General features: G+C 56.6%; 1 protein-coding gene across 1 annotated transcript in view; it reads left to right on the top strand.

The window, feature by feature from the left end:
- Nucleotides 1–20,904, top strand: part of LMBR1 (limb development membrane protein 1) — a 70,812-nt gene that overhangs the window by 39,856 nt on the left and 10,052 nt on the right. The window contains exons 6-12 of the mRNA XM_054574782.1: nt 3,593–3,719; nt 4,139–4,207; nt 5,159–5,223; nt 7,999–8,071; nt 16,373–16,453; nt 19,988–20,064; nt 20,701–20,778. Of these exons, the coding sequence (XP_054430757.1) occupies nt 3,593–3,719; nt 4,139–4,207; nt 5,159–5,223; nt 7,999–8,071; nt 16,373–16,453; nt 19,988–20,064; nt 20,701–20,778 (570 nt within the window). The remainder of the gene's footprint in view (nt 1–3,592; nt 3,720–4,138; nt 4,208–5,158; nt 5,224–7,998; nt 8,072–16,372; nt 16,454–19,987; nt 20,065–20,700; nt 20,779–20,904) is intronic.

Here is a 20,904-nt window from a genome sequence, read left to right as displayed (position 1 = left end):
GCCCTGGCCCCCTCGTGGACTCGGTCGGAAGGGCAGCTGCGCTCCCCACTGGCCGCCTTGCTCCGCCCCGGGCGGTCGGCCTCGCCGGGCGCTGGGCCAGGCTTTTCCACCGCCTCCTGCCGCCTCTTCCTCTTCTTCGGTTTAGGTTGGCGGGTGACGACGGACAGAGTTCCTTTTCTCAGTTGCCTCCTGTCTTCCAAAAGAAATGCTCATCAATTGGAGGGAAATACTCGAGGATTTTATATGATTTGCCTGCAGAAGATTTTTGTTTTTGTGGTTAAATATTTTTCATTTGACCACTTAGGCATGTGAATATGCATTTTAGATATTTCATCTTGGTATTACTCATATTTCTATAATAGAAAAGACATCCTGTTGGAATTAGATAGCTTGTTTCTTTTTACAAAGTCTTGTTCCCATATAATTTTTTTAAAAACACAAGATTTTTGGGGGGTGGCTTAGGTTGTAAGTCCGTGTGGACAGGTATGTGGCTGGTGAACCCTGTTGGGACTTCCAGAGAGGGTTAGCCTTCAGTTGCATTTGAAATTCTGTGTTTTTCTCAAGGAGAGAACATGCTTTATACAAGCAGAAGGGGGTAGTATGTGTATTCAGTGGATTTCCTCTGTTTGACGTAACTTCCACTTAGAACTCTTAAGAAGCTCCAGCTGGTTAAATGAGGGGGTCACTTTAAGCAAACTGTGTTTCAAAGACTTTTATAGTAAGGTCGCATGTAGAAAGTGCCCAGAAAGCACTTGAGAACGCAGAGTCCTCATAGGAGGCGTGTCAGCAGCGCACGGGTCATAGTCCGCTCTGGCAGCCCGGTGACCGTCACTCCCGTGTGACCCCGTGACCGTAAGGGGCAGTGCATGTGGCAGGGACGGGACGAGCCGTGGTCACGCCCGCCAGCCCATGCCAGCGCTCGCCGCCGCGGCCGTCTCGGGTGCCCCGGCCCGCGGGGGAGGCAGCCGGGCGGCCGCGCGCCGGCCACAGGGGCGCTCGCGAGGCTGGGCTGGACGTTTCGGGTGCCGTGGTGTCCCCGCGTCTGTTTTGCGGTTGCCACCAAGCGTGACAGGATGAAGTTTGAGTTTTGAAGAGCCCCATTTGTGCAGAGGTGTAGGTGACTCATGGAGAGAAGCAGTGGGGGGGGGGATGCAGGGCCTCCAGCCGGGGGCGGGGGCGGGGCCGGGGCCGGGGCCGGGCCGGGCCGCGAGGAGTCCGCGGTGCTGCCCGCTTCGGGGAGGCCAGTGACCACCTTGTGTCCCGGGGCTCTGCGCCAGCCAGAGGCTGTGTGAAGGCTGCCAGGGCCCCCGTGGCGGGTGTAGCAGATGTCTCTCAGGAGAAATCGAGGAGGGAGCCGCCTGCCCGTGGAGTCAGAGGCTCGAGGGGAGTCCCAGGGACTGGCCTGTGCATGCTGGACTGGCCTGAAAGCAGGCCGGCTCACCCGGTCAGGCGGGTGATGCTGGGAGTGCAGGCGGGGACGCCGAGGGCAAGGACTACGAGCTGGGGAGGGGGAGGACCGGATGGAGAGGAAGGGAAGCGGGGGGCTGTGGATGGGTGGAGCGCGGGGCGCAGAACCAGGTGGTTTGTCACCGTGGCGGTCGGGAAGGTGGTAAGGAGCGCTTGTCAAACGGGGAAAGACAGGAGTATTTCTTGAGGGTCTGCACTGGTGAGTGGCCAGGGGGCAGGTGGGTGTAGCTGGCATTAGGAGGTGGCCTAACTTGAGCTCAGAAACACAGGTGGCGCGTGAGCCGGGGCCTGGGAGGCAGCCACGGCCTAGGCTGCCGCTGGAGTCAGGATGCCCAGCACGGGGCGCCGGAACTCAGCGGATCTCGCAGCAGCCCCACGAGGCCGGGTGCTACGGTAACCCCGTTTCACACGGGGGAAGCTGAGGCACGGCAAGGCTTAGTCGCTGCCCAGCATTGTCCAGTCTGGTGGGACCAGGATCTGAACCTCGCAGCCTGTGGGAGTTGGGCTGCGCACCAACCAGCTTCCTCCAGCTTGTAAATGGAACCGGCTGTTTTCAAACGCTTACTCTTGTGGGTGCAGTATCCTGGAAGTTAATTCTTCCCAGAAAATAATTGAAAATTAAAAACAAGATTTTGTCCTTGTATTACTTAAGTCACACACACCTACTCTAGAAAGTTTGGGAAATACAGAAAAGTACAAAGTACTGGAGAAACGTAGTTCCTCGTGGCCATAGCCCTGGCGACTGGACAGTCCCCTCCGCCGGCCTCGCAGGGCTCGCTGCTCCGCGTCACCAGGTCAGCCCTCCCTGCTTCCAGGCTGCCCGTGCCCCTCCACAGCCCAGCCCTGGACCGGTGTCCGCAGTCATGGGGGCCCTTCCGTCTCCCGCCTGCTAGAGCGTGTTCACCGCCAGGTCCTGGGAGCCTGCTCGTGACCCCACTGCCCGGCGCGGGCCCGGGTGTCCTCCAGGGCGCCTTGTCTGCCCCGCCCTGGCACCCCACGCCACCCAGGCTGCGGAGGCCTGCGGGCCCACAGCGTAGGCTGCCGGGCACCGCCCGAGGAGAGGGCTCCTGTCCCGCCCCAGGCCGCCCTGTGCTGGGCCGGGCCCGCGGGAAAGGCCGCCGCAACTTGGGGGCAGTGCACGGGGCAGCATGTCAGGCCCTGCCCGCTGCTGCTGAGGAGGAGCGAGGGCGCTGCCGTCTACGGAGTGCACCCCATTCCTTCAGGGCAGAAACTGGAAAATAACAGGGTGAAATCGGAATCAGCGTGTTTAGGATCTTCATGTATAACTCACGTCTTTACCTTTTTAATGTGGAAGGAAGGATCATGTGGTTCATAAAGAAACATGGATTCACTTATAATTCCGTCTGTCGAGTTAGATGTTGCAGATCAGCACATTACAGCATCGAGATGACAGATTCAGTCATTCGGTGGCTTTCCAGGAACATAAGGATGTCCTTGTCACCTTGTGCAGCAGGTTTCAAGTTCACAAGTCTGGCCTCCAGGTTGGCCCTGAGACTGGACTCGTTTTACATTTAGAACGGCATGTACCCGCGTCCCAGCCCTGGGGAGTACCAAGAAGACTGTCACCGCGCAGAGGCCTGGCCATCCTTCGCGGCCCCTCCCGCCGCGCCCCTTCTCCGCTCCTCCGGCCCGGCGGGCGGGCGGAGCCTCCGCCGGCGCTAGAGGGCGCCCGCGGCCCGAGCGGCAGGACAGGACAGACCGGCCGGCGGGCTTGGAGCCTGCAGCCGCGGAGCTCGCCAGCTGCTTGGCTCTGTGCCTTAATTAGCCTCGTATCCCTTGATTAGAACCACAGATAAAAGGTGATTAATCTGCTTCCGTGGAAGAAAGTGTTAGGACAGTAATTAATTGTTTAGGATGGTTCTGTTCTGCAAAATGTTTTTCCAAAGAATTTTTTTGGGTATTTTCTTCAAAGCTAATGGCATTTTACAGATTTTTGAAAAACCGGACTAAACGTGAACAACTGTGATCTCGCAGTGGTTTTTGTCCTGCTGCTACATACAAACGTTCCCCCTTCCCAAGGAATCCTGCGCCCTTGTCTGTAGACAGGAGCCTAATGATGCACGAGCCATATCCCGATACCGACGTCAGCCTGTGTATTTCGCAGGGAATCCGAGCCCGCATCCTGGAGACGCTGGTCATGCTGGTGCTGCTCGCCCTGCTCATCTTCGGGATGGTGTGGGTCGCCTCGGCGCTCGTGGACCGTGACGCAGCCAGCATGGAGTCTCTCTACGGTACGCCGGCCTCCCCAGCCGTGTCCCCGGCCCGCGGCCGCGGGCCCACCTTTGCAGCAGCCGAACCTGTCTGTGGAGAGTTAGCCCTGGTGAACGCAGGGAGCTGAGAAGCGCCCCCACCCCAACCTTACTCTGAGGACGCTGTGAAGGCCCCGCGCTCCCCCCGCACCCCGCAGCTGGGCCTGGGTGCGGCTGTGGGCCGGCTCCTGCCCTCTGTGTCCCGCGCAGCTGCTTCCTGCTCGCGGACAGGCTTGCGGAGGGGCTCTCTCCTGCTCCCCTCACCCCCCGTGGGCTCTTGTCACGCGTGGGGCCTGCCGGACTCACACAGGTGGCTCCGACGTTTGCCGAGTGTTGGTCTGCGGCGGCCCCCGTCTCCGCAGACGGCGGGGGACTCACTGACAGTGCCCCCTTCTCTGCAGATCTCTGGGAGTTCTACCTGCCCTACCTGTACTCCTGTATCTCGCTGATGGGCTGCTTGCTCCTCCTCTGTAAGTATTTGCCTGATGTCGTGTTGAGCAGATAGTAGCTGTCCTGTGTTCTAGAAAATTGTGGGAAACTTTCCTGATGACATTTGTCAATAGCTTAGAGAGTTTTAAACACTTGGCCCTTATGTTTTGTTACGTTCAAGATAAATTTTGGCAAACTGAATCCTTGAGATAATAAGACATTTGTGTTGTTCTCCAGAAAAAGCCTCTTCCCCAGGGTTGGGGGGGCAGGGGTGGGTGGAGGGGGGAGATGCACCCACGGAGCACACGTGTGCACACTAAGCGACAGGCACAGGCACACGGGCACAGCTGTGCACACGGCCACCCAGACACACAGAGGCCCTGACGCCTGCAGCACAGGCACGCAGACCTGCAGGCGTGCGCACGGCTGTGGGCGTTCACACACACGCACACGCTCACGCTCACAGAGACCCGCACTGCCTCCCGTGCCCGCCATCACAGCACTAGACCCTGCTTTTGGACGGCAGTGGGGGCGTCGCGCCTGGGGGATGTGCGGTCTCCGTTTGGAAGTTGGCTTAGTTCCACCTACGACACCACAGCATATCTGAGGGACGTTACACACGCTAAATGTCCTTGGAAGGACGGAAGGTTATAGCTGTCACGTTTAGATGTTCTCATCTGCTTCTCAGTTCCATTAGCACCTAAGGCTTAGCCTCTTCTTTAGTTGGTTTTCTTTAACCTTGTCTCTGAAAAGACCCTCATCAGTCAGGTGCCCGAGGCCCGCGTGTGTGCGTCCTCGGCCTGTAGCCGTCCGCTGTCCTTCGGCAAGTGCGGGAGGACGTCCGCCCAGCTCCGCCCGTGACTCGGGGGCCCCCACGGACGGGAGGGCCTCGGGCTGCGCCGGAGCTTCCTCACCCCCGGCGTCTGCGTGGGCGAGGTCCCGAGGGCGCGAGGCTGGCTGGTGGTGAGCGCCCTGTCGCCCCCCTTCCGCAGTGTGCACCCCCGTGGGCCTGTCCCGCATGTTCGCCGTGATGGGCCAGCTGCTCGTGAAGCCGGCGGTGAGTACGACAGCGCCGCCTGCCTGTCCGGCCGCTGTGCCGGTGCTGCCGGCGCGGGGCGGAGGGGGGCGTTTCCTGGGGCCTGGGGACCCCGTCTGTGCTTGTCGTTTTTATTTTACTCGTTTTCATTTTCGGAAACCACAGTTGTTGTTGCTTTTAAAATACTACCCATATTTTATTTTGGGTAAAATTTCTGTAGCAAGTTTTAAGACAGATTTCCAAATGTTTACAGGTATTTTAGGTATTTGTTGCCTTATATCAAATGGTAACAACTATTATGTTTCAGAATTTACCACATACATTCTTTGATTTATAAAAGCAATTATGTTGCTGAATATTTGTGTATTAGATCTTGTCCCTTTAATCTCAGAAGTGTTATATATGCATTTTCTAATGATTTTCAGTTCTAATCATTTGTTTCTTTGGCCTCTAGGTACTTTGTCAAATAATTAATAACATGGAAACAATTCTTAGCTGTGTCTGGGAGATGGGTCCCTCAGATCATGTGCATGGCTCCTCACTGCCCCCACGCTGCAGTCTAAGCCACTAGCCCATGCGTGCCGGGCCTCCCGGGGCCCGGCCGTGCCGAGTTTAGCCTCCGGCACCCCTGCGCCCCCGGGCGCGGGCCTGGACTCGGCGGGCCCGGGCTGAAGGCTCCCCCGCGCCTGCCCCCGCGGGGCGCTTCTCGCCGCTCCCCTGCCTGGCAGCCCCCGGGGGCCTGGCGCTGGGTCTGCTGCCTTCCCGCCTGGCTCTGACCCTTGCCTCCCTTCTTTAAGCTAAAATAATTAAGCTCCTTCCTCTGTGTTTTTCATGTTCTCCTCTGTTTGTATTTTACTAATAATACTTGCTCAATTTTTATGGTTATACACTTGTTTTTTAGAAAAAAACTAAGGAAATATAAAGCTATTCTTTTAGTAAATGTTTGCTTAATTTTCAAGGTCTTTTTCTTTTAAAAAGTGACAGTCTCTTTATACCTTCTTTAAAATAAAATCGCATTTTTAACTTGCCCCTGAACGTGCGCACACTCGGACACCGCGTGCCCACTCTCAGCTCTCGCACTTCGCGGCCCTCTTCAGCGGGTTTGTGACGCAGCACGTGCTCAGTTCCTCTGGGCTCTCTGGCCTGTTTATTTATCTTGGTCTCTTTCTCCATCTCCACTTCCTGCCCCGAACTGTAGGCAGCTGTGTCCAGTTCAGCGCTTGCTCTCGAGTGGCTGTGCTCGGTGGTCCGGCAGCCCCGGCCCCTCCCCGGCCCCCTGGGTCTGTCCCCGGGGAGAAGGCGGCGAGGACGGGCCGCAGGGCGAGCCTCTGAGCGCCCTAGGGAACACGCGCGGAGCGGGACCAGCACACACAAAGCCGGCACCGCCTCCGCCTCCTGCCCTGCGCTAGTTTTCCTCCCAGACTTGTCTGTCGTCAGCGGTGTCCTTCGCCCCTTTCCTTGTTCCTCATCTCCAATCACAGGGGTCCTTTACTGAGTCATTAGGCACACGCCGTGTGCTTGTGGTGAGCGCTCTATGGTACACGCACAATTCCACATCACCCCCGTGGCAAACGCAGGTGAGGTGGTGGTGGTCTCATTTATGGCCAGATCGCCGTGAGGGGCTTCTGCGGAGCCGGCTCGTCCCCGCGCGGGACGCGCATGTTGCCGCCTCAGGGCAGCCCTCGCCGGTGTCCCCAGGGGCTCCCCGCTTCCTCGCTCACAGGGTGCTCGCCTTCCGCGGTTATTGAGATTCGTTACTATCCTTATTTTGTTACTGGTTCTAGGCCATAGGGGAGTACCAGTGTCTATTGAAATCCTGGAAGTTACTGGATTGCTATAAGTCAATTTTATATAAATTGTGCAAATTTGGTACCTGAGGGGGACGGCATGGTGGGAGACCCTGTGTCCTGGCAGCGCCCCGGCAGGGAGCAGAGCGGGCGGGTGAGCAGGGCGTCCATCCCTCTCTGCTTGTCCTGGCGCCGCACGGCTCTTTGTGTTGCCGGGAAGGTGGGGTTTGGGTTTGAATGGCGCAGAACGTTGGCACCCGCTCTGGGCTCCTTCCAGGCCTCCCCGAGAGCCGGGGCCATCGGAGGGCTGATTCGAGGACGGCGCTGCTGGCGCGGCGAGGGCGGACCCCTTCAGGGCGGGTCAGCGGGGGACCGTGGGGCAGAGCCCCTGTAACTGCCCGTGGGTGGTGGTTGGAAACGCTGCCATGTGTGGGTGTTTCTCTCCTCCTCTTTCTCCGTCCCTTTCTCTAATAGTAAATAAAATCTTAAAAAAGAATTACATCCCGTTTTTGGGTCAGATGGGCAAACACATGGCTTTGGTGTGCCCCCCCATTTCAGTGGCTGGTCCATGGGCGCCGTGAGGGCAGACGGTCTGCCGGGCGGTTTCTGTAGCCTGGCGTTCGGCGTCTGCGGGGCGTCCGTGGGCGGGGGCGACGTGCGAGGGAGGCGCCCCCGGTGGCGTCCAGCCCGTGCGTTCGCAGGGCCGCACATTGCGCAGCGGGAAGCGCTGCCGCCCTCAGCTCTCGGCAGGCACGGAGCGCCTGTGTCCGTTGGCCAGCGCGAGCCGCAGGGCCTCTGAAGGCCGCAGGCTTGGGACAGTCAGCGCTCGGCGGGCCCAGCTGTGGACGGGTTTTTGCTTAGTGTGTGAGTCGAGTAGTTTGACAGCATTTTTACTTTGGATTCCTAGTAATTGGAATGTTATCTAAATCACAGGCCAAGCAGCCGAAATGTTCTCATAAGCACCGGTTTCGTGATGTTGCATCACTCACAGTTTGATCTTTAAATGTAGATTCTTGAAGACCTGGATGAACAAATTTACATTATTACCCTAGAGGAAGAAGCACTCCAGAGACGACTAAATGGTACGTGTGCGTCACATATTCAGACCAGAAAAAACGATTAATTCGAGACAAACATACTTGGGGAGACGGATACGAGCTTCCCGGTGCCTTTGTGCTATTGCCCATGTGCTGCGACCTTCCCGGGGAGAGGGGGCCGGTGGCCGGCTGGACCTTTCCGGTCCAGTCGCCGCCCCTCCCTGACAGGTCGGCCCAGCGCACGGCCCCAGGGACTGAGGAGGCAGCCACCACCGCCCTGCCCTGTGTCCCGTGCGGGGGCCCGTGACCCTGCCTGCGGATCCGGGCGGGCTGCGCGCTGCTCCTCAGCGCCTGTGCCGGCCGCGCTGCGTGTCTCGCCAGCGGAGTCTTCCAGGTAAGAAAGGGGCCGCTGCTTTGACACGGAGGTGCTGACTCTGGCTCTGTGGGCTGCGCCTGGGAGCTCTGCTGGTATTCGGGGGTGCCGTTTATTGTCAGCTGGTGATCGGGTTCTCACGGGACAGGCTTCAAACTTTAATGTCAAATTACTGAGTGTTTTTGGCTCTAAAGGAAGAACCATTGAAGAAAAAGGTGACACAGTGAGAAATGACATGGTCTGTGTAAATTTTATCTTGATTTTACTTAGATGGTTTTTCCCTTAAAATATATATTTTTAATACTGAAAACCCACCACCAAGATTAGATTATTAATAGCTGACTGTATTTTAGACTCATAATTCAAGAGTAGGTATAAAGTGGAAGGTTACTTTACGTATGAAATATTGAGAAATAGGAAGAAATATATCTACTTTCTTTAATTGCAAATAGCAAATTTAAATCATAAACCCAAGAGTGTTGCTAACATTAGAACATTGTTCTTAGGTGAAAAAAATTTCAGATTCTTATCTATTCTGGAGAATTCTTGTCAGTAATATTGTGGATTTTGATACAATTAACTTTTAGACTGGAACTGCATGTATCTTTTATTCTAACATTTTAAAGCTACTTTAAGATCAAGCCTATTTAATTCCAGAATTATAACTTCAATCAATACTGTCAGCTTTATGACATTTCATTAAAGTGGTAAATATAATGATAAATTCGTCTTCCTTAGATAATCACTCTCCTGCGCAGTAAACGCGCCAGGGATGCAGGCGCGGCTGCCGAGCAGATGTCTGCAGGGCGGGCCCGCTTCCGCCCGCGCTGCGCGCGCTCTGACCTGTGGGTCAGCAGGCTGGGACCCAGGAGGGGGAGATGCAGCGCTCGGCTCTGCGAACTCGAGGCTCGGAGTTCAGTCTAATCAAAACCAAATCAGGCCGCAAGCACGGCCTTTTCCTCACTCGGCCCTTCCACAGCAGGAAAAGCAGGTCGCTCAGACCCTCCCGGCCCTTCGGCTGCCCAGATCAGGGTGGTCCGTGACGTGCAGAAAGGAAAAGGAAGCGCGTGCCAGGAGGCCGACGTGCCCCGAAGCGGAGCCTGGCCCCCACCCTGCACGGCGGTGCCAGCATGCGGGGGCCCCGCAGCTCCTGCCCCCCCTTGGGCAAGCCACGCACCGCGTCTGACGGGTGGTGCTGGGTGGTCTCTGCGTCCTTCTGGGGAGGCCTGGCCACCGGCGCGGCCTGTGCCGTGGCTCTGCAGCCAGGGCTGGTGGCAGTGCCAGGTGCGACGCAGGCCCAGCAGCGGGAGCCTCCCGTGCCCAGCCTCCCGGCTGCTGGGGGGCCCTGCAGGTGTCCTCTGGTTCTCTCCGCTCTTTTCAGACACCTCAAGTCTCGTGCCATGAGACTGGGCCACTGAGGTCTCCCTGCCCCCGGCCTCTTCCCCCTGCCGGGCTCAGCCCCCCGCCCGGGACCCTGTTGCCCGCTGCCGCCTGCCGAGGTGCCTGTGGCGGCAGTGCCCACGTGGGTGACGGTGGTGCTCTGGGACGTCCCCCGAGCTCCTGGGGGGCGGTGGTCACCCGGCCGTCACGGCCTCAGCCTGTCGGCCGCCCTTCAGCTCACTCCGCGTGGGACACTATGTCCTGCATCGCTTAGTATCGATGGCACGTGCTCAGCGTCCTCGGGTGCAGCCTGTTTCAGTCCCGTGAAGGCCTGTGTCTTCCTGGGGGGCCCATCCGTGCCCCACACTCACCCCTCGCCTGCGGCGTCCTTGCAGTTGTCCCTCACCGTGTCCCCTCGGCCTCAGGGCACGCGGATGTACGCACTGTCCCCCTCGGGAGCCTGTGCGTGTGATTCAGCCCCCCCCCCGCTCTCTGGGTCCCCACAGCGCTCTCCGCTGCCTCACCCCCCGCGCCGTTCCCCGGGTGGCGCCTGCACGCCGCAGCTGGAGCCCCAGGGCGCGGGCGCTCCTGCCCGTTCCCTCCTGTGCCCCGGCCCTGTGATCCTGCCCGACAGGGCGTGAGGGACGTGCGCGGCGGGGGCGGCCCTTTCACCCCAGGGGGGACGAAGGGCGATTGCGTGCAGGACAGTCTTACGGGCGGAGGGTCCAGGAAGAGCCCTTGTGGAGGCCCCCCAGGACGGCTGCAGGCCTCTCCGGGGCGGGCGGGCGGGGGGCGGCCCCCACAGCCAGGCCCAGGCCCCGCCGCGGAGCGCGGCCTCGGCGCCCCCGGGCCGGTGAAGGGGCCGCGTGTAGCATGCGCGTGTGCTGTGCTCAGGCGGGGCCGCTGCGCTAATGGGCGTAATTAGCTCCTGTGTGTGTAGCCTATGGGTGTGCGGGGTGACTTAGAAGCACCGTAATGAATAGGAATTCGTTTTGTTGTTGGAGTTCAAAACCTTCACAGTTCTTTTAATGTAATTTATTTTAAAGTGTTGTGGGCTTTGAACTTAATGATTCAGTGAAGTTTTGTTAGGTGCTATTTTCGTCTTCATGATAAAAAGTTAGCCTATCACTGCGGTAGCAATTACTCTCCTGCTTGATTGTAACCTTCTCTAAAGCCCCGTGCCACTGGGGTGCGATCGGTTTCCTGTGCGCAAGAGCACACACGGTGAACTTGTTTCATTTTTGCTCAGTGTCAGGTTGTAATACCTCTGTGTTCTGAAAAATGAAGGATTTAAATAACCCAGCACATCAGCCTTTTCATGGAACTGAGGGGCCTGGCAGGAGCACTCTGTCCTTACCTGCCCTCGAATCTCGCTGTTTGCCGGGCAGCCGGGTGGTGGTGCCAGGCGTAGGGAGGTGTTTGTGCGCCCAGGTCGGGCGTGTCCTGTCGGGGGTGTGGCTTAGCGCCCCCCCCCCCCCGCCCACCGGGTGGGACAGCTGGCAGCAGGCTCCTTCGCTCGCTGCCTATCTGATGTCTTTCTCCCAACGCCATGGCGACTTGAGGAAATTCCGGTCCGATTTTATCTCGTGTTCTAAGCCGTGCTTTTACCTCAGCTCCCCAAGTGGCCCGCAGTCTAGCAGTGGTCACCCCAAGAATGCTGTCCACTGTTGGTTACCGCTCCGAAGTGAAAGTAGCTCGAATGTAGACTCTGGGCCGCTCTGAGAAAGGTTTGAGTTTAGAGAGGCTGAAGGTGACCAAAGACCAGCTTTCATGAAGAACGCATGTAGCAAAAGTTGTTGGCAGTGAACGGCCCCTCCTTTGGCGATACTGTGGTGGAAGAGAATGGTATCTTGACTTCCTGAGCGATCAGAAAGGAACATTAATTCTACGGGCAATACTAGTTAAATGACTTCTGTCCTAAGATAGCACCACATGGGGCCGAGGGTCTGGACCAGAGAGGCACCTTGTTACAACTTGCTCAGCTCTCTGGGCCCCGTCTGGGCTTTGTGGCCCAGGTGGGCGAGCTGTTGCTCGATGAGGCCGGAGAGACGTTCGCTGAGGCGCGATGTCGTGGATGGGGACGCTTTGGAACAACAAACCACAAAAGGGCTGTAAGTCTCGCGCCACCGAGTCTCTGAGATGGAGAGAGCAGGACCGCTTGGCAGGAGCGGCCCGTCTGTGAGCAGAGGGTGCGGTCGCCCACACGAGCCTCCTGGCCAACCACAGCCTGTGGGGAGGGCGGCGTCCTTGGCAGTGACACGCATCAGCACGGAGTTTGAGAAGTGGTCGAGGTGAGCACCCTTACCCCTACCGGTGACTCGCACGTAAAGTTGAAAGAACGCCGTTACTTTAATTGGAGGTCGCTCTGTAGGGTGTCCCTGAGGCTCCCTGTGCCTGTGTTCTCCCTCGCTTGTCACCATTCGTAACGGAAGTACACGTGCGTTTTCAGCATTGCGTTGGGTATTGAGAGTTCTGTCTTCCTTGGTTCCCTGCTTAGCCATATACTTGTGCATGTGTCAGAAGTAAATAGAAACTATTTTTTTACAACAAATACGTTGCAAAAGGAACAGAAGGAGACCTGGGCCTTCAGAGCGTGAGGGCTGCCGCTTCCTGCGGGGTGGGGGTGTGGGGCGGTGCCCACGTGAAGCTGCTGTGGGGGTGGGGGGTCCCCCTTCCATCTCCCCGGGGTCGGCAGAGGTGGCGGGCAGGCCCCGGGCCGGGCTTGGGGCCTGGGGACTGTTTACCCCGTGACTTGTCAGGAGTCTCAGGGTGTAACAACAGCCTTATTTGCCTAAGTGATTTGAAATAATTAAAAGTACTTGAGGGACCTCACCTTCCTGGAGCTAGAGAGCGCCTTGGTCAGTGTACAGTGCGGAGTATAATCCCACTTTGAAAGAGCTACTACGTAGATAACAGGTTTTCTAATCGTTTCTGGGGTTATACGCTGAGTTGAAAAGTTAGGTGAGCAAGCAGCCTGTTTATCCTGGGCCTGTGCACTTCCCAGTGCCGCTCACCGTGCGACTGACTGAGCGCAGGGCCCCGCGCTGTTCCGGACGTTTGTGGTGTTGCCTCACGATGTGGGTGCCTTACGTATACCAGGCCGGAGATGATGTTTGTTTTAAGAAACAAAACGTCGTCTCTTCTCAATTGCGTAGTGTCTGCCCTGCGCACGTGCCTGTGAGCTGGGCTGTCTGTGTGTGAAGACAGAAGGACAGTCCCGCCATTGGAGCCGTGCCGGCCCGGGAAGTTCTGTTATCTTGGAAGCAAAACACCAAAACATTTCCCAGCGCGCAGCGGCCTTTCAGCTTCAGAGGGAAGCGGGGCAAGGTTGCCTGTAGCTATCAGTTTTCCTGAATCCAAAGAGACGGGTGGGGCAGGATCAAAAATACTCATTTGATCAAAGTTATTGGCTCTGAAGTCATTCTGACCGACGTAAGGAAGATGAAAGGTATTGTTTTTATTGCACGCTAGTAACAGTGTAATTTTGAACTAATTGGTGTTGAACTGCCAGTCACCTAGGGGAATGCAAATAGATACTCTTACAGTTCCCTTTGAGGTAGGGAAGCCTTGTGTCGAGGCTGGAAGGAAAACAGAATAATACCGTTAAATTGACCTTAAATGAGCTGCCTTGTGGTTGTCTTGGAGAATCCCTTTTTATTTTTCCTGACTAGTCCAAACAGGTTTTGTCTACCAATTTGACTTAGTGCTAGACAAAGCTGACGGTGAGCGTTTGGATTTGTTTTGAAATAAAGTAGTGATAGTACAATTCTTCAGGATATTGTGGTGATTCGGTTGGTGCAGCTGAAGTCTTGAAACATTCCAGGACTTGTTTGCAGTTGCCATGGCTCCTCCCAGCAGCCGACACCGCCCTCTGGTCACTGAGGGTGCGCGCTGGCTGCCCCAGAAAAGGCTCCCTATCCCTGGAGGTGGTGCCGCGCCCAGTGCCGGGGCCGGGGGCTCTGAAGTCTGTCGTTTCCGACGAACCTAGCCATTTAAAAAAAGCGCGATTCTGAGGACAGTAAGAATGTTTTCTCAATGTCTGTATGATGTCAGCATATATTAGCTGCCTACTGTGTGCTTCGTACTGTGTTACCCAAAGGAAACCCGCGGCACTTCGGAAAGAGCGCTTTTGTTGTCCGTTGAAAACAACACGCGACCTGGTCTGGGCCTTTGCGCGGGGCTGCGGAGACCCCGAGCCCGCAGAGCAGGCGGGTCTGCTGTGGTTTGGCGGTGGTGGCCGTGGCGGCGCAGCTTGCTCTGGCTCGCCTGCCCCTGAGGCCCCCCCCGCTGCTCCGCGGACTGTTTCCATGGCCCCGCTCTGGCTGCGGGAGCAATGCTTCCCGCCGCATCGGGGGGAGGGGGGCGGGTTGTCGGCTGCGGGTGCGCGTGGTATCGGCCGGACGCAGCGGGTCCGCGAGCACTGCCTGCGGAGGCACACGGAGCCGCCTGTGCAGAGGGACGAAGAGTGAAATGTGCTCGCCAAGGCCGTTCGCTTCCAAGGCGCTTGGAAACCGGGCGGTGCTGAGCCATTTCCTGTAACTCTCCTTGGCATGTGGCAGTGTCCATTAACGGGGTAACTTAATTATTTCCCTTTCTGCTCTGGCTACCAGAAACCCTAAACTAAATTTGTAGTTAAAATTGAGTCGTTTCGGGACACGCTCCCTGAGGCTCTCTGCGCTCTCTCCACCCCCGTTCTCTTAGAGATTGCACGCTGACACCCGAGATGATCGCGCTCCTGTTCCGGGGACACCGCAGGCCGTCCCAGGGCGTCCCAGGCCGCGGCTCCCCCGCCGAGAGGTCCCAGGCCGCGGCTCCCCCGCCGAGAGGGGCCGGGAGTCCTGCCTTCAGTGAAGGGCGGGGGCGGCGCTGCCCTCCCCTAGGGACCTGGGAAGGGCCGTGGGCTCAGAAGAGGGGCCCCGCGTCCCCTAGCGCGCTCGCATCCCGAGGTCCGCCCGCGGGCGCGGGCCCTCTGCCCTCAGTCTCTGCATTTGCGGGGTGTGGGGGTGCCGCTGGCACCCCTGGAAACCCTCAGTGCGAGGCTTCTGCCTCCCCAGCCTGTGTTTCTGCCCACGGCATCCCCGTCCCCAAGAACGAGGACTGCTGGGCCCTCCTGACGGTTTGTCACTGTTGAGGGACTCTCTGACCTAATTAGGGGTGCAGGGCACAGCAGCAGCGGACGAAGGAAAATGGCCCCTCCTTGCAGGCTGGAGTCCTCAGCCGACTGCAGGCCCACGTCCAGTGGTGGGTGGCGGGCGCAGGTCAGCCCTCAGAGCAGCTGTGTGTGCAGCTTTAATTAGCGTCTCTCCTCTGTTTCTTAATGGAAGTAAGGCAGGTAAAAACGAGAACGTGAGATGTAAGTCACAGGACGGAACTTAAGTTATAAAGCTTCAAACACAAAGAGGGCCGTCACACGGTGACGGAAGGCGTGATGCGGGCGGGTGCGGCGCGGGGACAGCGCAAACCCGGGCGGGCGCGCGCGCGCTGCGAGAGCGAGCCCGCACGCTAGCGGGCCCAGCGGAGTGACGTTGCCGTGGGCGTTTTAATTGTCTATTTCAGAATTCAGCAGGTGAAATAGGAAGAATTTGGAGATGTGCAAACCATCAGAGACAAGCGGAAAACATGAACAGGGAAAATTAATGTGTCGGATAAACATGAAAAGATGCTCAGACACACTTAGGGAAATGCGTGTTAATGTAACAACAAGGAAACGCTTTTTAAATCAAACTGGCAAAAATTTAAGAGTGACTAACATCCGGTGCCAGGGAAGATACTTCAAAATAGGTGCTTCCAAAAGCTGTTGATAGAAATGTAAACAATCATGTTAATTAGCGACTGTGATACATTATACTTCTGGGGAAGTGGACTGGAAAGGCGTGTTGTTTGGGAAGGCGCACAGCCTTTGCCCCAGCAGCCTGAGCTTCGGGAACCCGTCCTGCGGAGATGAGAGTCAGGACGCGCTGGACGCAGCCACAGAAACGTTCATTGCAGCATCGCCTGTCGTGACAGGAAGCCGAGGGGACCCCGAGTGGCCACACGTGGAGTCGTTTTGAATGAAGCGGAAGTGTGTCCGTGCAGTGGGATGCCAGTCAGCTGCTGAGGGCTTGACACTTGTCCCCGTGGGCGTGCGATCGACTGGGAAGGATGGGGTGGAGTTATGTGTCCGACCGCCCGCTCCTACAAACTGGGTGACAAAAGCCCCGCGCGCAGGGCGCTGGGGAGGCGCGGAGGCGGCGGAGCGCGCGCGGCGTGGCGGCCGTTGCCCCGGGGAGGGCGGGGTGCAGAACAGAGCCTGACACTCTCTTGCTTCATAATAAGCATGTGATACTTTTATAAATAATAAAAATAGTAGATCAAATAAGGATTTTACCAAAGTAATACATTTCCTAGGAAACGTGGAGAACTTGGAAGCTTTAAGTAGTAAAAAATGGGTGTACTTCCCTGTGAATCACAGCAGTGTTTGTGTTTATTCTGCACGGTCTGGATTTGCACGGCGCTAGTTTTGTGTTCTAATTCGGTGTTTTTATGCTCTAATTCTGTTCTGTCCTCTCAGGGCTTCTGTTGTTACACTTCTGAACCACTTTTGCTTTTGGCAGGACTGTCTCCGTCGGTGGAATACAATGTAGTGGAGTTGGAACAAGAACTTGAAAATGTAAAGGCTTTGAAGACAAAATTAGGTACAGTATGTTTTTCCCTTGACTTTCCTATCTGAAATACTAAAAAATTATGAACTCTGTGTTTATGTTACAAGCTTTCATTCTCTCCAAGGCCATCGACGAAGACCGTGTTTTAGTGTGGGGGGAGGGCGAGCACGTATGTACTCACGGTCGTTTTGTACGGGCGCAGAATGGACTTTGAAATCATACTCCTGCTTACAGGTGCGGCTGCATTGTCTTTTCGCTGCGTAATTCCCGGCAAGTAGTCATCGCCCTCCTTGCCTTTTCCTGCCTCTGTCGTCTTTTCAGATCTCTTTATCATTGATTCAGAACAATTTGATTGTGATGTGCCTTTGAGTAATTTTCTTTCTGTTTCTTGTCCTTCGGGTTCATTGATTTCTTTTTGACCTGGGAATGTACAGTTCTCATCTAGTGTGGAAAATATTTGCCATTATTTTTCCAAATATTTTTCCTTCCTCTGCCTCCGCCTCCCTGTTCAAGGACGCCGTGAAGTTGCCCCTGGCTCAAGGACGGCCCTTTTTCATGGCTTCTGTTCCCTGGGTGTTTCAATTTGGGGAGCTTCTCCTGCTCTGTAGCCGTGCTCGCTGACTTTCCTCCTGCGTGCCCAGCCTGCCGTGAACCCCGCCGGGGGTCCTTCCGGTCTCAGATGCTGCAGTTCTCACCTCCAGCAGTTCTGTTTGGACCTGGCTTACATCTTCCGTTTGTCTAATTAACGTGTTCAGTGCGTGTGCTCCGCCTTTTTGAATATCCGGGATACAGTTATAACAACACTTCCAATGTTTTTGTCTGCTAATTCTAACATCTGTGTGTGTTCTTGAGAAGTTTCAGTCCATTGAGTCAGTGTGTTTTTGTGCTTTTTTGCACGCATGGGAGCCTTCGCCCACAGAGCAGACGCCGTGTGGCCTGCGTTGCCTTGTGTTGGTGTTGCTGTGCCCCAGCGAGCGAGGGACGCGGCTCTAGGATGCAGTGAGGCGCGTGGAAGCCCTTGGGCGCTGCCAGGTCTTGCCCCGAAGGCTCATGAGGCTGGGCTGCAGTGGCGTTTCATCTGGGGCCGGGGCCCCCTGTGTCCTGGGGGGCGGGGGGGGGCGCAGCGCGATTCTTGGCCCTTCGTCATGGCTGGATGCCGCTCCTCCCCCTCGTTCCGGGTGGTCCTTCGTGAGCCGGGGGCTCTCTCTCCTCCCTGGGGCCAGTCGTTGCCCTGCCCCACCCAGGAGCGTCCTGTGCGCGGCCGCCTCCGCTCCAGCCTTGGCCCGGGGCCCGGCTGCCCCCATCTCCCCAGACCCCCGCTGCGTGGCCTCCACCCAGGACGCGCTGGGCCCGCGAGGGTCCTTGTCCCTGCGCCGTGGCTGGGCGCGCGGCGCTTGTCCTGCTTGTGCCCCCCTTCCCTCAGTGACCGGTGTTCAAAGGCCTTGGAAACCGCCATGTCACATGCACGTAGTTTTCGGTTTCTTTTGTTACTGTCGTCCCAAGCAAAGCCCAGTGTTAGTTGTTGAAAATCAGATATGCCGTTCCCCCACGTTCATTTTGGTGACATGGTTACGTTGCCAGAACTTAGGTTCTTCCTCTGCTGTTGCCGGATACGAGGCGTGTCTCCAGCCTGGTGCTGTCAGGAATAACGCCTCGTGGTGCACGTGGAGGTGGGGGCCCTGCGTGTGTGCGTGCCCGGCTCCTCTGCTGTCGCCGCGCTGCCGTCCAGGCGGCTGTGCCACCTGGCCTCCCCGCGGGCCCCTGTCAGGCTCCCTGCCACCCCTTGTCCCTGCCCACGCTGGGCCGTGCTGGGCCCGTGAGCTGTGCCCGTTGGTGCCTCTGATTGGGTGTTTCATTTTGCATGACCTTGATGTCTGTTTCCAGCGTTCATTTGGCGTCTGCTTGAAAAACATCTGTAGTGTTTCCCTGAGTGCTGGTTTGCTGGCCATGAGTTCTCTCTCAGTTTTTGTTCATCTAAAACATTTTTACCTTGCACTCTTGTTTGTAGGGCATTTGTACTGAATTTGGAATTCTTAGGGGTAGTTTTCAACTTTGTAAAGATGTCACTCCAGTGTCTGGTGTCTCCTTCAAAGTCGTATTATTGCCCTTTGGAAGGGCTTTTAACATTTTCTTTTGTCTTCGTCTTTCTACCAACCTGTCTTCTACTTCATTGTCTTTTCGGCTGCTGTAATTGTCTTCAAAACTATCAAACTCTTACTCTTAGTTACAGTATTTTTGAGTTCTAGAAATTACATTTGATAACTCTTCTAGATTCAAATTGTGACATTTGCCATGTCGTCATTTCTCTTATTGAGCATATTAATCCGTTATTTTAAGGCCATTTACTGATAAGTCTAATATCTGGGTCACCCACACGTCTGTTGTCACGGTCTGTTTTTGCGGGGGGGGGCCCTACCCCTGGTCCCGTTGGATTGAACGCTGGACACGCCTTCGGTGTAACTGCAGAAATGTGGACGGTGGGCTGCTCTTTGAGAGGAATTAGTTCTGTTTCTGGTGGGCAGTCAGGGCAAGGACAGGATCCGTTCTCTCTGTCCAGGTCTGAGGCCACCCAAGACTGAGTTTTGTTCTCCGCCGGGGCTGGTCTGGTGCCGCGCGGGCCTTGCTCCTGGGACGAGGCTTCCCCTGGGGCCCGAGAGCCAGCCATGGGCGCGGCTGTCACGCCGTCCTCCTCGTGGGCCTCGAACACCGGCTTTCCCCGCAGGCAGCGGAGCCTGGCGGGGCTTCCCCTGCGTCTCTGTCCCGTCCGTCCTCTAGGCCGTTGCCAGGGAGCCTGGAGGGACTGTGACCGCCCGTCAGACTCTGGTCCCCTCCCTTCTTCTCCCTGATCCCAGCCGCTCTGATCCTGGCCGCCGGGGTCGCCCCAAGCTCCCGCCTTCGTCCCCTGGGCCCTGCCAAGTGTGCGGGGAGCTCACCGCAGCCCAGGGGCTTTCTCCGCCCATGGTTTCTGCTTGGTCCTCAGCCCCGCAGGCCTGGCCGGTGCCCCCGGAGCACATGGGCGGGGGGCACGTTCCTCTCCAGTTCTGTCACGACCGCCGGCCCTCAGCTGGACTGTCGGGGAGCTCTCTGGCGCCTCCTCCAGATTTAGTAGAGAGCTGCTTGGCTCCATCTGCTCGGCCCGGCGTGGTGGGCCGGCCGGGGCGGGCGTCTGCCCGGGGAGACAGGGCGGTTGTCTTTGGGGCGTGAGACTGGGGGGGGGGCGGGGCTTGCACTGCTGCTACTGTATTCAGTCGCCTCCGGATCCGTGTGTAAATCTTTGTCCAATACAAATATTTCTGTATTTTCGGAGCAAGCTGTTTATTAACAGGGTATTTCATTAAAGAGTTAAAATTCAAATAGCACAGGATTGAGCTGTTTAATGTAGCAATCTGATTTTAAAACTCTGATTTTTGTAATTTGTAAAGGAAATTTTTAAATAATTTATATTTTAAAGAAATTATGTAAGAGTAATACGTACTAGGTATAGTAGCAAGGAATAAAAATGTGCGTCTGGAGGGAACTTTTGGCAGCTCCTGACACCTTCTGTCGTGTGGGTTCTCCTTCTATTAGAGAGACGGAAAGGGGCATCGGCCTGGGAGCGGAACCTGGCGTACCCGGCCGTCCTGCTCGTCCTCCTCGCTGAGACGGTAAGCGCCGCGCCGGCCCGAGTGCGGACGCCAGCAGGTTCGCGTCACCCCCTGCGGACGGCCGCCCCCAGCTGAGGGGTCCAGGAGCACGGGTTTCCTACCAGGGCGGTTGCAATGCACCTAAGTCTTTATTTGTAAAAACGTGATAGAGCAAAACTGAAAGTCAGCGGTGGCTTAAGAAAGTCCCCCGCTCGCCTGTCTCTTCAGGGAAGCAGGAGATCCATCCCCTTGTTCCGCTGAAGATGCAGGAGAGACTCGGTGCCGCAGATGCTGCTTCAGACCCTGTGACGGGGCAGCACAGTTTTGTTCGGAAATTAGTTTTGATAACATTTTAACTCTTTAAAGAATCGGTGCGGTTTTGGAGTTCCAGTTGGTGAAGTCAGTTAGGAAACGGATCTGTATTATTAGTTTTTATCCCAAGAATTGAAACTGTAGTAATTTGCAGAATCTTCTAGACTTTATCCTGGACTTTTTGAAGATAGTCCGGTTACTTTAGGTTTATGCGTAGAATTTTTTTCTTGACTCTTTTCCTCTCTCCTGAAGGACAGAGTCGTGTGGTCACTTAGGGGTCGATGTATCTGTACTGGCAGAATAGCTTTGAAATGGAGGACTGACGGCTGCCTGTCTGTGTTGCAGTCCGTTTCGGTCCTGCTGGTGGCCTGCAACATCCTCCGCCTGCTGGTGGACGAGACGGCGATGCCGAAGGGGGCGCGGGTAAGTGCGGCGCTTTGAGGCGTCTGTCTCCTGCAGGCGCGTCCGCGCACACACTGCCTCGGATGAGCGGCGCAGACAGTTGCCGCTGCCCGCACACGCCATCCGTTGTGTGGATTTCTGGACGTG

Source organism: Pteronotus mesoamericanus, unplaced genomic scaffold (genome assembly GCF_021234165.1).
Source record: "Pteronotus mesoamericanus isolate MK-2021 breed Mesoamerican mustached bat unplaced genomic scaffold, CSHL_Meso_final contig_265, whole genome shotgun sequence".
NCBI classification, from domain to species: domain Eukaryota; kingdom Metazoa; phylum Chordata; class Mammalia; order Chiroptera; family Mormoopidae; genus Pteronotus; species Pteronotus mesoamericanus.
This window is presented reverse-complemented; position numbering and strand designations above follow the sequence as displayed.